Genomic DNA, 16,368 nt, shown 5'->3' on the forward strand with positions numbered 1-16,368 from the left:
AATTGTATAATTGAATTCAATGATGGAAGTCAATTTGTGTAATATTAAAAAACAGTGGTGTAGGTGGTACAGGCTTTTGAGAATACACAAAATGTGTCTCTTTTTTGAAAAGCCATATAGCCATCACAACTTTTTCTGCAGTGCCTCATTCTACGATGCTACCCCATATACCCCAATGGATCAGGCTGAAACATTACCCAAATATGGAGTCATACATAATAGATGACTGATGTCATATAGACTGGCCACACTTCGTGGCAGAGATACACGCTCCACTGAGCGCATGGACCTCCCTAACTTTAGACTTATTTTTGCAGGATTGCATCGAAGTGGGCAATTACCTATTTGCTCCTTTGCGCCATTTGGCTGCCAAGCCAATGATTGAATTCAGATGGTCTGGTGTTGGCACTGTGAGTGAGCAAATGTCCGCCTGGTGTTCAGCGAAACATTTCAGACCAGTGCGTGTCAGAGCCTGTGTGGGTCTCTCGGGCAGAGAGCCATGCAACTGTGGCCTCTTCTCTCTCTCACTGCCCAGTGTTTATTAATAAACCTAAACAGACTCAAGCGTCGTCATGGTCACACATAGCTGCACACTGACTCTAAGGAAGGAGGTCTTTGGGTCTCTATCCCCCTCGTTCCCTCAGTCCGCCCCTCTCACTCTACAGTGTCTGCCTACTATTTCACCTCTCATTCTCCAGTCTTTGTCATCCTATCCACAACGTGTGCCTCGTAGCTTCATGTCTGGATATTGGACAACAGAGGAAAGGATTTACGCAGAGAGGTAGGTTCAAAGTAATGTTTGATACTGACCAAAGACAATTGGGACAATGGGTATTTTGTGGCATTTGTTTGTTTGGAGTTTGCAGGGAGAATGACTTGAAGAAACACTAACAGCAACAGCTCAACTAGCTCCTCACTGCCTAACCTCAAAGGCATCTGCTTCTCTGTGCACGTGCATGTAAACATTTTACCAATTAAATGTATGAGGGTTTTCAAACATTTTCATGTCACAGACCTCGCAAATTGAGTTTGGATGATTCTATCCTAGGGACCCTGATATGAAAAGATGTTTTGCTTTAAATTATATTGCCTAAATGCCATATGAGATATACTGTGGTTTCATAGTAGAAATATTTAAACATAGTTTTAGAAGAGTCATTCATAACTTTTCTGTATTGTAATAATTTCAAGGGAATTGAAAGTATTGTGAAATCCACATTTGGCTGTGAACCCCTGGACCCAGCTTTGAAAACCACTTCCCTGTAGAGCTGCTAAGTTGAAAGTTGAATTTAGCAGTTGTAGTTCACAGAATGCTCATTGAATGTAGGCCCAGTGCCCTTTACAGTTACAGTCGAGGGTCTAGTGGAATGTGCCCCTGTGTTCAAACCTACCCTCCAGCTAGACAGCTGGTGGCACAGCCCTGTCATACTGTGCCAAGCTGTGCACCATACTGTAGTTACGATACCTCAGCCCTGGGCGTTGACACGTCTATGGTGAGAAGAATAAAAGGACTTAACAGAACTAAGGGCCATAAAACATGTCCAGGTCTAAGGGGGGGGGATCACACCGAGACATGTCGCTACAGGTGCAGACACTTTCAGAGACGTCTTGGCAAACAGGTGCTATATTCACAGTGCTGCGGCCGTACTTGGTGCTCTTGGTTAACAAAGCACTCTAACAAGCGATGCAACTCTGTGCTTTGCGCTTGAAAGTTGAGAATATTTGAACGTTTACTCATGTATAGAAAAATGCAATGTCTGGTGTGAAAGAAGTGCACGCCTGCCATCCCATAGGAAAACGGTATGGTGGTTAATTTACGTTTTCTAACAACATGTCTCAGTGGGATTGCCCCCTGAGGCAGTCAAACATAGATGGATACATCTTATATTTCAGCTTCTGCTAATGAGTTGGAATAAATCAAGCAGTAAGTGGTATAGCAATGTTACAGTTGTCTGTGACACTACTGGGTCAGTTTGATCAATTTACTGTCAGAGAAAGCCTACCGTATGCTGGCCAGGCTTGGCAGGCACTTCAAGGGGGGTGAAATTACAACTTGATTACTCACCAGGGGGATGTGAATACCCATTCACTGATACAATGACATAGTTGACAATATGCCCAACGTTGTAATTAATGTAGTGCCACTCTAACATTTAGAGGCATTTGTGCATGTTTTTACTAGTGGGCAGTGTGCACAGAGCCAGTATGAATGCCATAGAGTTTGTGGATGTTTGTTTATATTTGTATGTGTGTGTAACTACAGCTCAGTTGTCAGTTGGTCCCAGGGAGGGCTGCATGCTATGGCAGCTGTCAATGAACAACATTCCTCCCACTGATCTCTCCCTCTGCCCCTCTTTCCATGCTTCCATATGCTAACAACATCAGCATACCTCACAGAGAGGGCCAGCCATAATATAAACCCCTCATCCACTGACATGTCATCACAGACCAGACCTAGTATTTGCACAATTCAAAAGGACAAACTTATAAACAACCGCAGATATCAAGTTTGTCATCATGTAACATGTTTATGTTTCTGCTTTCATCAAGGGGCAGGTCTTGGTTATAAAGGAGTCTGTTATATCAAGGTGTAATTGGGTACATGAAGAAAGACCAAACTGATGGATGACCAGGAGGACAACGTTAACCAGTCATCAGACCCAAAAGGGTTTGATTCTCTGTTCATCCAAGAAGAGGATGGAGTGCAGGAACAAACCGTGCTGGGTGAAAGAGTAGAGTGCAACTCTACACAATCTCAACTTGCCTTCACTGGTACCCTCCTGAATCATTCGGCCCAAATACGGCCATACTTAATGGAAATGGATGACTTATTGAACTGTGATGAGCTTGCAGGTGTTGCCTTTGGCCCTGACTCCATGCCCTCATACACAGATGCTCACCTGGGCGGATCGAAACAAATCAAAGCGGAAGTCATGAAGGACCGATATAGGGAGACTAGTGTATCTCCCCAACCGTATCTGTCTACTACCTACATTGACACACGTGTGGATAGGAATGAAACGGAGCATGTCCCAATGCAAGCCCACCAGCAAGACTTGGGCTTCATCAGGAACAGGTACGGAGAGTCCAGAGGAGCTCCTTCTCAAACTCTGATGCCCCTCACCTCAGCAGGTGCGGAACTAAGTGGCACCATGGCGGAGTACCAGACCCAGCTGATGGGGATGTTGGCCATGCTAGAGAACTGTATGGAAGAGGCTGGCATGGACTTTGATCCCCAAGAATGGGCTACAGATGCAAGTCAAGAATATGTACACGTTAGACAAGATCATAGTCATCGCAAAGCCACATCACTAGGGCCAATGGAGGAGGGAGGAAGGATAGCGAGGATAGAGGCCCAGACAGCACCATCTCAGCCCTGGGTTAGCCAACCTGTGGATGGCATTACAGTGCAAGGATCAAGAGAAGAGGTGATGCTGGGCTCTGCAACCAAGGAGAGCACACCCAATCCCTGCACTGGTCATCAGGGTAGGGCGTGTATCTCAGTGGAAAGACTGGAAAGGTCAGACACTGAAACCGGTGTGAGTGTGGATTTTTTTGTAGATCTGGGGACTCATGAGCCGCAGTTGAAACTGTTGTCCCCTTCAATGACCACCAAGAATACAGGAAATGAATCAGGAAGGTTTGAAGGGGCGTCTGCTGGCGAAGAGACAAACATACACATACACATATCTAGAATGGATGTAGAGAACAGTGATGCATTGAAACCAGATACAGAGATGGAAGTGACTGTTCAGAGCACTTACACGGAGGAACTACAGGCACTGGGGGCTCAGGTGAACACCTGTATCGAGGAGGTCCAGCACCTGGAGAAAAAGAGGGAAGAGCTGCTAAAGGAGGTGCTAAGGCTGCGGGGGGAGGAGGAGGAGGAGGAGGCAATGGGGAGTTCGGAGGAGAAGGAGAGAGAGGAGGGGGGACAGAATAGTGAGAGAAAAGTGGCAGAGCTGATGGCTGTGCTGAAGAGGGAGGCCGAAGAGAGCAGGGTGGAGAACAAGAAGGAGGTGCAAACACTCAGGGAACAGAGGGCAGAGGAGGAGAGGAGCGTGTGGAAGGTCATCCTGGAGAGAGAAGCACTGCAGGATGAGACCAAGCGGTTGAGGAGGAGGCTATTTGCTGTGGCTAGAGACTGCGCTTACTGCCAGGCCGCCATGAAGACTCAGCATCGTGTGGTGGAGAGGTTAAAGGAAGAGGAGGTAGGAAGGCCATGGAGTATTTCCTTTAAATCTCAGAAACCCCTCTAGAACGGACTTTAAAAGCCTAGTTGACTTAAATCAACTTTTTAGTAGCGCTTGCTATGCATCCCAAGTCTATAATGCTTTATAAACATACTTATATAATGCATAGCATTATAATCTATATAACACTGTATACTTATAGTTATAAGAACTCATAAATACTCATAATGCTTTATAATAACACGTTAAAAACATTTTATAATGATTTATGTCCACAAGTATAAATGCATTTTAATTGGCTAATAAGTAACACTGTATAATTACAGTTATAAGCACTCATAATGCAATCATAACAAATTTTAAAGCCTTTCATAATTACTTACGAGGTCAAGTATCATAATACTTACTGTTCATTCATAGACCTTGTATTTTGGCCAGGATCGTGGTTTTATTAATTATAATTGTTATTACATTAGTTAACTATTACAAAATATATTATAATTTTATAATGCATAATAAGCACTGTTATAATGCACTATAGTGTGATTCCAAGTTCTTATAACTATAATTATAGAGTTATAATGTTTATAATGCATAATAGACATGGCATACATAGCAAACAAGTGTTACCATCTTGGTAAATTATGTCCTTTATTGGGCTTTACACACACGTGATTGGAATGTATTAATATATGCATGACTCAGAGAGGCCACTGGAGCAGTTTTCGTGTTCCGATCCTTCCTCAGGTCATTTTGCCATCACCAATGGTCACTAGCGTATACCAGTGGTTCTCAACTTTTTCAGGCCGCGACCCTCCAAAATAATAATAATCATATTTGAACTGGGGACCCCCCACCCTGACAAGCACTTGGAATTGTAGGAATTGAGGCATTCAATTTTGGTTCCACAGATAAATATTGTGAAAATAGCTAACAACACGAGGCATAACTTGCAATACGAGGCATTGTGAGTTTGGCTATTTATTTAATTTTTGCTTCTTTCTTATACAATTTGGCCAATGTTTGACCAGTTTTTATAGTATAGTTTGTCGATTACTTTAGAATACAGCAATTATTTTTTAGGTATTATAAAGGTCTTAAAAGTCCTTAAATTGTCTCTTTATTGTCATCTGGGGACTCCCCCCTGGGGGGATCCCGACCCACTGGTTGAGAACCACTGGCATATACAACTAGAATGCTGTATTCTTTAACTGGAATACACCTCTGCCTGAGCTGGGGATCGAACCCGCAGCCTTACAGCTTCTGGGCGGACTTCCTACCTTTATGCCACTGCCACACTGGATATGCAAATAACTGCAATGCGTTCCTTCTCCCCATGCTTCCAGGAGCAGATGCAGTTTGTAGTGCTCCAGCTCACAAAGGAGTGTTCCCAGCTCCGCTCAGATCACCCGCAGCAGCTCTCCAGCTTGGAGGCCCAGTTCAGTGCCCAGTGCTCCAGCCAAACCCCCAGTAACACCCAAGAGGAGCTGGCTCAGTGCAGGAGGGACTCGTGTGGTGACATCGAGCAATACCTGCAGGGCGAGCTGAAGGCACTTGAGGCCAGGTACCATCAAGTCATACTGACATATGTAATGGATATCAACCAGAGAAGACATGTAATATATTATACACATTACAGCAAATTGCAATGATCATCACTTTTATGCTAGTTGTATGTCTGCTGTCTAGTCCAGTTAAGTCTAAGCTCATAAACAATGTATATTTATCTTTTGCAATAATGTGAGTCCTGTATGTGCGTATTTATTGTTAGGAATTGACACTTTTATGCTTCCTTGTAAAAAAAAAAAATTTGGCAGCAGTGTCAGTGTTTCTGACTCCCGATTCTAAATAGACAATTTGACACTAAATACCTTTGAAATGTTATTTGTCTCAATGTCCAGGTTTGAGCCCATGGTTGTGGCCCTGCTGAAAAGGAAGGAGGCAATAGCCGAATCTCTGGTCCAAGTCAAAGAGCAGTCCCAGGAGCTCAGGGTTAAGGTGGGCCCCCTGAGGGACGAGAGCCAGAGACTGACGCTTCAGAGAGCCTGTCTGGAAGAGAGACTCAAACTAATGGACACGCACAGGAGAGAGGACATGGTGCAGCACAAGGTAAGAGAGGAGGCAGGGAATGGTATGGCTCAATCAATCCATGGACAAAATTGTGTCAGACTGATCAACCCAAACCATCAAATATGGGTAGAGTGTGCATTAACCCATTTAGACTTAGTTTCTGGGGGGTCCCTGGAACAACATATTTTGAGATAGGGGTCCGAAGTCAAATACATATCCTTTAGAGGGTCCTTGACATGAAAAGGTTTGAGAACCACTGATATATAGCAACATAAGTTTTTTCAAAAAACTGTTAGGACATTTGTAGAATCCCCAGAAGCAAAGATTTGAGTTAAAATGTTCAAAGATTTGCACACGATTTAAAAGAAAATAGCAGATCTACAAGGCAAGCTCATAGCGTGGCACTCGGTGCGCTTGTATATCTGCTATTTTTTTAATAGTAAAATTACACAGATGCTTTACCGGTCTTATTAATGAGTCATGAAAAAAAGGGAATGTTCCCCAACATATTCTAATGTTCTGTAACAAAGGAGGTGACATATGCAGCTTACGTCATGAAACCTTCTGATGTATTTTCATCTCAACCCATACAGGAGACTGTATCAAGCCTAGAGGAGAGCAGCAGAGAACTGAAGACAGAGCTCAACATTCAAAAGTGGAAAACAAAAGAGATGGAAGAACTCAAAGAAAGTCTCAACAAACAACTCCTCCTCTACAGGTCAGACATTCAGACACATAACACAGAATTCAGTACAAAGCCATTAAACATAATACAGTATATTTTTCTTTGTATAATCCAACCTTAATTAAAACATTCTTCTTACAGGGCTGCCATTGAGGACCATAACAAGGAGAATACATGAGTGCATATTATCTGGGATTTTAGTGGTCTTGTTTGCCGACTACACAAAGATTGTTTTATTCTATTAACCACTTTACATTTTAGCGTCCCTATTTTGGGCCCCTTTTCTAAACCAAATTAGTTTTTATCTAATATTCAAAAATGCTAAAATTGTCAATATACAAGCTCCACAATGCATCGCTATGCGATAACGCAAGCTTGTAGATCGGGTTCATTCATTGCACTTTTAAGTATATAGGGCTTAAGTGGTCCTTGAGGGTGAAATTAAGAGCTTTTAACTCATCAAAAGACACTGGAATACAATGACGGACTTCTAAGGACAGGCATCTTTAACAATCTGTGGCTTTGTTTTGAATAAAAAGGTTTATGCTTTCATTATAACCTGAGTGCTGCTGATGACTGGTGTGAATTAAGAGTCCACAGAAAGGTTGGTGTACTTATAAGGGTAATGTGACCAGAATGTCTAAACAACAGGACAGAGTAATAGAGTGAGATTAGGCTGATGGGGCATAAGTGGAGGAAAAGGAAAATGTCACACCAGGACAGAGGAGTCTGACTAAATCCACAGCAAAATAATTCAATTGAATTAGTACAACAGGTAAATAATCTATAAATACTGAAGGATGTTCCTGACCATGAGTGAACTATGCACCTAATGTTGATGGAAAAGTTTTTATTAAGAATGCACTCGCTGTACAATTGCAAAATATAGAACATAGAAAAAGTTTACCTACAAATCTACATCACAACATTCACAATGACATTTAGCTGACAAAGACGACTACCTAATGGTGAAAGAGAGTATGGGGGGGAAGAACATGTTTGACATGCGAATCAGAAAAGTATTTCCAAAATTGGACCCTGAAGTTGGCAGAAAGGGCTGGTGTCAAAGTAGGAGTGGAGTAAAGGCAGGTTCAGAATGCACCATCAAAACTGTGCAATGGACCGTGCCAGACCGTAAACTAGCCAAGACACTAGTAAAAATCCCAGCAGATTTAATTTGGTCAGATTCAACTTCAAATTTGTGTTAATGCACCACAAAGCCCCCAGCAATTGTGAGGTGAATTTGTTTGTCAAAGAACATGGACAAGATGACAACCACCTTTGAAGGTAGGAGAGGGGTTTATACATTGGTGCGGATTTGAATACAATGTGCAGCGAAAGAGAAAGCCAATTAGGTTAGAAAAATACACACTTTAAAATGCAGTACAAAAATCAGAAACCTGGTGCGACTCATCGGGAAATAAATTACTTAGTTTACCCTACATGACAAGAGCTTTTTCATGTTAGGTACTCCTAAAATGTGACTGTGGGGGGCTAAATGCAAATACTGCCAAGTCCTCTCCTTTCCTGCACTCCCTTCATTTACGGGCTTTGAGACACAAATTCCCAGCAGAAAAGAGGAGCATTTGGGGCGGAGGTAGCTGAGTGAAACTTTTGAGACGGCCTCTTGGCAGTGTATGGTGAGGTTGTGGGGTTAAGAGGTGTATAGGAGACAGGGTGAGGGTGAGTACGTTATGCTGTGGCTTCAGGGTCTGCGGAGCCTTCAGGGTCTTCATCGTTGTAGATATTCTCCGCCTACAAGGAGAATCAGTGAGACGGTCACCCGGGTACTTTAAGAACCATTGTATACAATTATTTAGCAGTGTAGGAGTCTATAATAGGATTAATTATTATTATATGATACAATTAGATAAAACTGCATATGTCAGCTCACCATTCTCCCTGCCTCTCCTCTTTCTTTCTCCTCACTTTGCTCTAAATAAGCACTCTACACAGCTACCTAGCCTTGTTGTCTCTCAAGTGCGGACTCTTACATAGTCAAATTTAAATAGACACTAGAGGAGGACAATTAGTGGTTCATATTTAACCTCGCATCGCATTTTGTTGCTGATTGCTGCCTTCCACAAACTGTATTCCCCTCCATGCTAGAGAGTGGGGGGCTCCTGAAGACAATGGCTCTGACTGTTACAAACAGCTGCACTCTCTACAACACACACACTATTTTTTTGTGTTACAAGTGTTTTGACATAAAATTGAACATTTGTTCACGTATACTGTAAAGAACCACAATGGAAACAAGTCACTGATGTTTTATCCTTGACTTTTCTATGAGAAGCATGTACAGTAACGTGTTTTTCTTTTAACCATGACTTCTAATAAATCAAATGAAATTAAAAAAAGCAGGCACTGCATTTGGGCCTCACCATTTGCCAGACTTGCATGATGTTGTCTTCAGACACTGAGCAGATGACCCAGGGCTCATTGGGGTTCCAGGAGAAGTCAGAGATCTTCGCTGTATGACCACCGTGGATGAACTAGCAGTGGAAAAAAAGGAACATCATAGTCACACTTTACTTAACATGACTTAAAAACTTGGAACAGATTATCTGATTGTCTATCGGCTAAAGAGGATCTAATTTATTTCATTAGGTTATCAATGTGTCTCACCAAAAGCTCAGGGGGACCATCTTCTGCATCTTCTGGAGACTGCTCCTCTCCGATTTTACTACAAATGAAACAGGAAACGATGAGTCAACCCTGGTCCAACAAACAATGCCATTTGATAGCAACATGCCTGCTTGTTTACCTGAGGTCCCAGACATTGAGGCGTCGGTCAGTTCCACTGGATGCCAGGATGGTCTCATTATGAGGAGACCACTGGACCTGGAAGAAGCAGGCAAGAAAGCTTACATATGGAATCAAGACCAGGGCTGGCTAAGTGTGGCAGAAAAATATAATATTTTTTTTATTCTGTAAAATATTGTAATTGTAACAATTGTAATTGTAAAAATAATTGTAGGGGTGTGAAGCTTAGTGGGCCGTCTACACCAAGCACTATAAATATTATCATATCTCTCACCACCGTCATTGTTATAGTTGTGGTGTGGACATTGCCATCAACTTTACTTAGAATGATCTTTCAAACAATATACATTTATAGGCCCTTAACATTTGCTTAATTTGAAGGAAAAAAAATCAGATATTGCTATATTACAGCCTTTTGTGATTTTGTCATTTCAGGCAATATTTTAGGCAATATTGAGGTTATTTTCATTTTCAATTCTTTGCTCAGAATTAGACACAAATATATCCTGTCCTACTTGAAAGATCTCGTCTTTGTGCGACTCAAAGGAGTGCAGCTTCAGTTTCAGATTCCTCAGGTCCCAAAGGGCCACGGTCTGAGAAGGATGAAAGAAAGAGTCAGAGAAACAAAAACAAGAAGCAAGAGAGAAAGTGACACAGCTGTTCTTTATCTGTAAAATAGCAGTCAAGTACTGAAGAATCTATATGCTACTTTTTTTTAAATCTGTGCCTTGTCCCCCAATAGGTTCATGTTATGATTTGAAGCAGCACTATGTAACTTTTTTTTTTAATTAATAAAATATTAACATGAGTATGTTAATACAAAATAACTTATACAACTGGGGTGGTTGTATTTTGTCTCCCTGCTCTTCTGTTGAGACATTTAGATTGTGTTAAAGATCCTATCACACCTAGACACAGGATCTGACATGAATTTTGACCTGATGGTCAAGATTAAATGTATCCCCCAAGCAAGGAGGCAGGCTCTATTAGCTAAAAATGTCAGCACTTGAGCAGGAAACCGGGTTCAAATCCGGGGTAGACGAGGAAAGTTACATAGTAAAGCTTTAATTTAAATCTACTCAAGGCTAATGAATGAACACATGGACTAGTGGAGTGTTGTATTACCTTGTCTGCTGAGCCAGTGGCGAGGATGAACTCACTGTACGGGTTGAAGGACAGACAGTTGACCTCTGCTGTGTGGGCGTCCACCGCATGGCTGGGCTTGGACATGTTGTTGGAACGAGTGTCCCAGCTGCAAGGAAAAAGAGTGGAAAATGTAGGATAATTGTCAGTTAATTGAAAAATGAGCGGACTAACACGATTTATTTCAGTGTAATATTTCAGTGAATAAATGTCCAGTGCATTAACCATAACTTATTATTTGGTTGGTTTTCATGTCACTAGCTTCTTACATCATGAGTTTCTGGTCGTCTGCTACAGATCCAAAGAGGGACTCGTGCAGCAAGTGCCAGGAGACGTCTTCCACCACCGCAGTGTGGCCAGTGAAGATGGTCTTTGCGTCCACTATCTTACCTTCCTTAGGGACTGCGCTGATGTCCCACAGACAAATTGTCTAGATGGGAGGGAAGATGACGAGAAAAGTAGAAAGACAGAAAATAAGTGACCTTTTTTTTTTCAGGAAGCTAGAGTCTCATATGGGCTGAGGGCATGGAATTCTGTAGTATCAACAAGCTTTTAAAAAGGGAATCTGAACCATTAAGTGGGACTTTCTGTGCATGTCTTGGTGTGTGTTTCTTACGTGATCATCAGAGGCACTGAGCAGGCAGCCGGAGAGGTTGGGATTCCAGGAGAGGCCGTAACCCTCTTTCTGATGGCCTCTGAGACGCAGGTCAGGGCGACACTCTCCAGATGGATCTGCTTAAATTATTCAGATGCAGACCGGATGTGAGGAACATACAGTAGTGAAGAGCTGGATAATTAGATGCACCTTCTAAAATGAAAACATTGTCATAATTTATGATTTTTTATTTATGTTTTTTTTTACATGTAGTAAAAAGAATCTTGAACTTTATGTAACCGTTTCTTAAATGCAAAATTAAGTTTTCTGATCAATTAAACTCCGATAATAACTAGGTTCCAAATAATGGCTGGATCTGGAATAGTGACTGGGTGTTATATGAGTATGTGCAAACAAATGCTGGTCCCCAATAAAAATTTAATGTACCATATTTTACATTTCCACAGCAGTATTCAGTCATTTTTGCTCTGCTCTCTTCTGTTCTGAGTTTCACTTTTCAGCAGAAACAGAATTTTGCTTCACACTTATTCAAAGCCATCAGATCCATCCTATATGGCTGAATATCCACCACAAACTTGAGAACAAAGTATGTGATTCCTCATGGTTGTTGTGCTGTGTGTGTGTTTGATGAGTTCTCCTGCTAGACAATTGCCACATCCAGTTACATGATCATTTGATTCTCAAACCAGTGGAATCATGGGCCAGAAGTTTTGCTGGTTCACCAGTCCCAGCACAGTTTCAGAAGAAATGGATGCTGAATTGTCATCACTTTAGTGTCTTAAATGGTTTCTGTACAGAATGGCCCATTACTCTGACATCTCTGCTAAACCTGTCCACATATTTAGCCAAAGTCACAGAATGGCAAAACTTCTACATGCGACTCACCAACTGAGTGCTTTGGCCTGACTAGTGTTAATAAAATATACATATTTAATATTAGTCAAATATGTAACACATTAACATGATAAAAAGGAGAGTTTAAATTGCCAGTGCCCAATTATGGCCCAGTTGTCTCTTGAGATGAGTTCAGTTAATAAAGGCCCCGGCTACTATTGAATGTTTTGGTATATTATTGATAATGAAAATCTGTACAATCAATAAGCCGACAGAGCTAATTAGCCTTCTCTAAAAAACATCTCATGCCATCTTCATCCGCACTGTGTATTTAAGTTATGTACCAGGTTTCGAGGGGTGCTTGGTGTAGTCAAAGACCAGCACGTCTGAGGTGGGGGTCTTGGTGGCGATGATACAGGGATTCTGGGGCATGTAGCGGGCACGGTTCACCTCTCCCTCATGGTTGATCTTTATCTCGATCTCAATCTTACCACTCACTGAGCCAAAGCCTCCAAACTCTGCAAGGCAAATTAAAAAGGGTAATTTACACCGAAGAGAACACGTCAAACAGCACTTTTTTTCTTCTTTTCATTTTCCTCAAAAATGAAAGAATTATGAAATAAGTAATTGAAAAAACACGCATTAGAAGGACAATATCAGTCACCAGAACCAAGGACGGGTGTTTTTGATGAATCTATTATGATTAAAATAGAGTTTGAAGTTACAATGGATTTGTATAGGAAGGGGGTGTGTCTGATAAAATTAATATCAAATATCTAAATACTATGTATAAACTTTATTTCAGACACCATGGGTCCATATAAAAACAGAGCTACAAAACAGACAACAACAACACATAAATAGCCTGAGTACCAGACTGTTTTCATGAATTAAAAACATATAAGCATTGCCTCCAGTGTTTCCAGAAACATGAGGAATACCTTGTATCACTCCGTGTGATCCCTGTTAAGGCCATAATTAATATATTCTTTGACTCCAACAGTCTAGACATAAATTTAAACATGAAATTCCTCAATACAGCATGAAAGGTGGGTACATTACTGGTCACAAACATTTCACTTGCACTAGTCCATCTTGGAAGTTTCAGGAATATTCTAAAAGCATCATTATATGCCACCTGAAGTTTATTTTTATTTTTGCACTGCTATAACGGCACCACAAGTGGGCTGTATATAGAGGAGTGCAATATGTTTTAAAAAGTGATACTTTAACATTGTCTGTACACATGTGAAATTTTACTGAATCAAGCAACTTAAAAACTGTCTGGGGTGCTCACAAAAGCCTGAGTAGATGATAAAATGACCCCAAACATGTTTGAAAGTAAAATATCCCTTTAACACAAGATATCTAACAATGAACAGATTCCATGATGAATGCCTCACGCTAAGGAGAGATAGGCCCCTGACCTATGGGCCACATAGCTCGGGAATCATTGGTTCCCAGGTCTACTTTATGAGGCCTAGTTGACAATCAACAGGGTAAATAGACGCATAAGACGTAGTGTGCATAGAGAGCAATGAAGTGCTTAAAAAAAAAAAAATAGGATACCAGGCAGATGTTCTTCACCTCCTTTTTCACTGTCGTAATGCGAGGCGTCTAGCTGGGCATCGTCGTTGGGCAGCTGGACACTGGCAATTACCAGGTGATTCTGCTCGTCGGACGTGTGAGTGCCCAACACCAGCCTGTGCACGCTGTAATCCTTCCCCTCCGGTCTGGGAAAGAACAAAAGCTCAGTCAGGTCAGCGTGTTTAACATTCTCATTCTGACAAAAGGATGTATGGTATGAGAGAGAACCGAACACAGAAATATGATAGGTCCTACACTTGTGAGGGTAAGCCTTATGTTCCCACATCCCTGTGTCAGGGTTGGGGACGGGGTTAATGCAGCATCATACTATAGTTGCGTGCCGAAAATAGCTGATCTACAAGCGCACGTTTCATGGCATGAAAACTCAGCTAATTATAAATCAAGGGTTAGAGTTGGGGTTAAGGTAGGGTGACCAGACGTCCCGATTTGGCCAGGATTGTCCCGATTTCAAGCCGCGTGACTTGTGTCCCGACAAATATCTCTAAAACACTAATATGTCCCGGTTTTCAACATTCACTACAAAATTGTCCCGGTTTTCGTCAGAATTAATATAATAATAGTTGTTTTCAGTGGTTGCATAGACGTTTATCATGTAAACATGCTCACCTGACCTAACCAACCAATGCGTGTATGGATTCAAAGCTGAGTCTGATGTTTGTCAATCAGTCGTTGTCTGTTTGCAAAACCTACTGTGTGGTGCATATACATGATGTGCGCGTGCATGAATGTGCGTTTGATTGATTGAATACTTTATTTAGAAGATTGCAGAGAAAAAGCACATGGAAGTACAGTTTACAATACAAGGTCAGCTAAAATGGATCGCTCATAAAAGCCGCAATGGCTTGTTTCAAATGAGATCCCCAGAGCGACGAACGTGTGCATTGATTTAAGGGTCCCGGTTTGAGGGGCTGAATATATGGTCATTGGTCACCCTAGGTAAAGGTTAACATAGGGCCGAGGGAACGTAGATGTGCTTGCCATGCGTGTACCTGGAGACGTCAGGCAGCCACTGAGCTGTGAGGCTGGGCCATTCCAGAGCATGGGTCATAACCAGGTCATAGAGGAATGGAGTGTTCTTCTTCCAGATCTTGTACTCTTCATTTATGACCCTCTCCTCCACTGCATCATCAAATGTCCCTGCTGGGAGAGGAGTCAGAGCTACAAATGCAAATTGCAGCATTCGAAGGGACGTTAGTAATTGTCTATGTAAATGATGTGCATTATATTGCTATCTATGTTACAAATCTCAGTAGGGGTCCACTAATAGGAGGTCAGAATCTTTGATAATTAAAACATCACTCCATCAAATGTACAGTAATATGACGCCATTTGAAGATTGATACTTCGTCCACTCCATCCAACAAACATGTTTTAATGAGTTGACTGATGGCTAACATTACAGTTCATATTGGCAAAGTAACGTTTGTAATAATTAGTAACTGGTAAACGACCTTCAAGCTAAACGTTGTTTGCCAGTAATGTAAAGTATCTAAGAACATTTACTCAAGTACTGTACTTACAATTTTGAGTTTTTTTTTTTTTTTTTACTTTACTCGAGTATTTCCAATTTTCAGTATTTTTACTTCTACTCCACATCTCAGAGGCAAATATTGTACTTTTTTGGGGGGGTAAACTAACTTCAAGCTAAATGCAGTCTGCCAAAATTAATCGTATAATCATAATCTCGGGCTAATGAATTAATGTAGCTAACACTAAAGCTACAGTAACATGCATTTCATTGAATGCACTAAACAGCAAAGGTTAAAGTAAATTAAATCACAAACCCCATTCAATTACACTGTTGCGCACAATAGAAACGGAGTAATTAAGGCTAGCATTAAAGCTAATTAAGTTAGCCGGTGTATCCGGCATATCCGGCTAGCAAAACATAGAAGGCTTTAAATGGCAACAATAACGGCAATAAACACATGGAGAAATGTGCTCAACATTACCTTCCTTTTCTGTCATCGTAGCTTAGATGAAGAAGGCAAGAAGCCACTAATAACGTGTTAAAATAAGATGAGAGTCTGTCTGGTCCGTTTTGTCTCAGGTGCCACAGATCTGCAGCACCAGCTGTGTCAAGTCAACCACCGAGACAGGCAAGACATCCGGTCAACAACTTCAAAATAAAGCCTACTTTATTACTTATTTCCATCTTATTTATTTCCCTTTAATGTTTCTATGTTTTTGTTTTGTTTTGTCTGATAAGAGATAACATGCTAAAAGAAAAAGAAAAACTAGTTTGCGTGTTTTATTTGAATACACACCATAGACACACGCACGGCACGCACGCACGCACGGACGCACAAGTGCAGGCACACAGCAGCACGCACGCAGCACGCAAAGAAAGAGAGAGAGAGAGAGAGAGAGAGAGAGAGAGAGAGAGAGAGAGAGAGAGAGAGAGAGAGATAGAGAGAGAGAGAGAGAGAGAGAGAGAGACACACGCACACGCA

General features: G+C 41.5%; 2 protein-coding genes across 6 annotated transcripts; one reads left to right on the forward strand and one right to left on the reverse strand.

Moving 5' to 3' along the window:
* Window positions 1-613: 613 nt before the first annotated feature.
* LOC308095934 (uncharacterized protein) lies at window positions 614-7,506 on the forward strand. Of its 2 annotated transcripts, none has more exons than XM_080443106.1 (6): window positions 614-781; window positions 2,551-4,211; window positions 5,540-5,757; window positions 6,095-6,302; window positions 6,857-6,981; window positions 7,090-7,506. In XM_080443106.1, exons 2-6 carry the CDS (start codon window positions 2,622-2,624, stop codon window positions 7,124-7,126), a joined length of 2,178 nt encoding a protein of 725 aa, XP_080299232.1. In that variant the 5' UTR covers window positions 614-781; window positions 2,551-2,621; the 3' UTR covers window positions 7,127-7,506. The 2 variants fall into 2 exon arrangements, with proteins under 2 accessions (XP_080299232.1, XP_080299233.1); XM_080443107.1 differs by having other exon boundaries at window positions 2,557-4,211.
* A 272-nt stretch (window positions 7,507-7,778) lies between these two features.
* On the reverse strand, window positions 7,779-16,002 carry LOC308095937 (histone-binding protein RBBP4-like). 4 transcript variants are annotated; one of them, XM_080443113.1, is made up of 12 exons: window positions 15,868-16,002; window positions 14,905-15,073; window positions 13,895-14,040; window positions 12,652-12,825; window positions 11,474-11,589; window positions 11,127-11,287; window positions 10,840-10,966; window positions 10,230-10,307; window positions 9,716-9,792; window positions 9,577-9,634; window positions 9,333-9,443; window positions 7,779-8,703 (listed from the first exon to the last, which is right to left on the reverse strand). In XM_080443113.1, exons 1-12 carry the CDS (start codon window positions 15,881-15,883, stop codon window positions 8,641-8,643), a joined length of 1,296 nt encoding a protein of 431 aa, XP_080299239.1. In that variant the 5' UTR covers window positions 15,884-16,002; the 3' UTR covers window positions 7,779-8,640. The 4 variants fall into 4 exon arrangements, with proteins under 4 accessions (XP_080299239.1, XP_080299238.1, XP_080299237.1 ...); XM_080443112.1 differs by having other exon boundaries at window positions 11,474-11,592; XM_080443111.1 differs by having other exon boundaries at window positions 13,877-14,040.
* Window positions 16,003-16,368: the final 366 nt, after the last annotated feature.

Source organism: Gymnoscopelus braueri (assembly GCF_963280865.1).
Source record: "Gymnoscopelus braueri genome assembly, chromosome: 11".
NCBI classification, from domain to species: Eukaryota; Metazoa; Chordata; class Actinopteri; order Myctophiformes; family Myctophidae; genus Gymnoscopelus; species Gymnoscopelus braueri.

Coding starts and splice junctions, on each gene's coding strand:
- LOC308095934 (XM_080443106.1), top strand. CDS start 2,622: ATGGATGACCAGGAGGACAACGTTAACCAGTCATCAGACCCAAAAGGG. Junction 5,758..6,094: donor CTGAAGGCACTTGAGGCCAG/GTACCATCAAGT, acceptor CTCAATGTCCAG/GTTTGAGCCCATGGTTGTGG. Junction 6,982..7,089: donor AAACAACTCCTCCTCTACAG/GTCAGACATTCA, acceptor TTCTTCTTACAG/GGCTGCCATTGAGGACCATA.
- LOC308095937 (XM_080443110.1), bottom strand. Junction 9,635..9,715: donor CTCAATGTCTGGGACCTCAG/GTAAACAAGCAG, acceptor TTTCATTTGTAG/TAAAATCGGAGAGGAGCAGT. Junction 9,444..9,576: donor ATGGTCCCCCTGAGCTTTTG/GTGAGACACATT, acceptor TTCCACTGCTAG/TTCATCCACGGTGGTCATAC.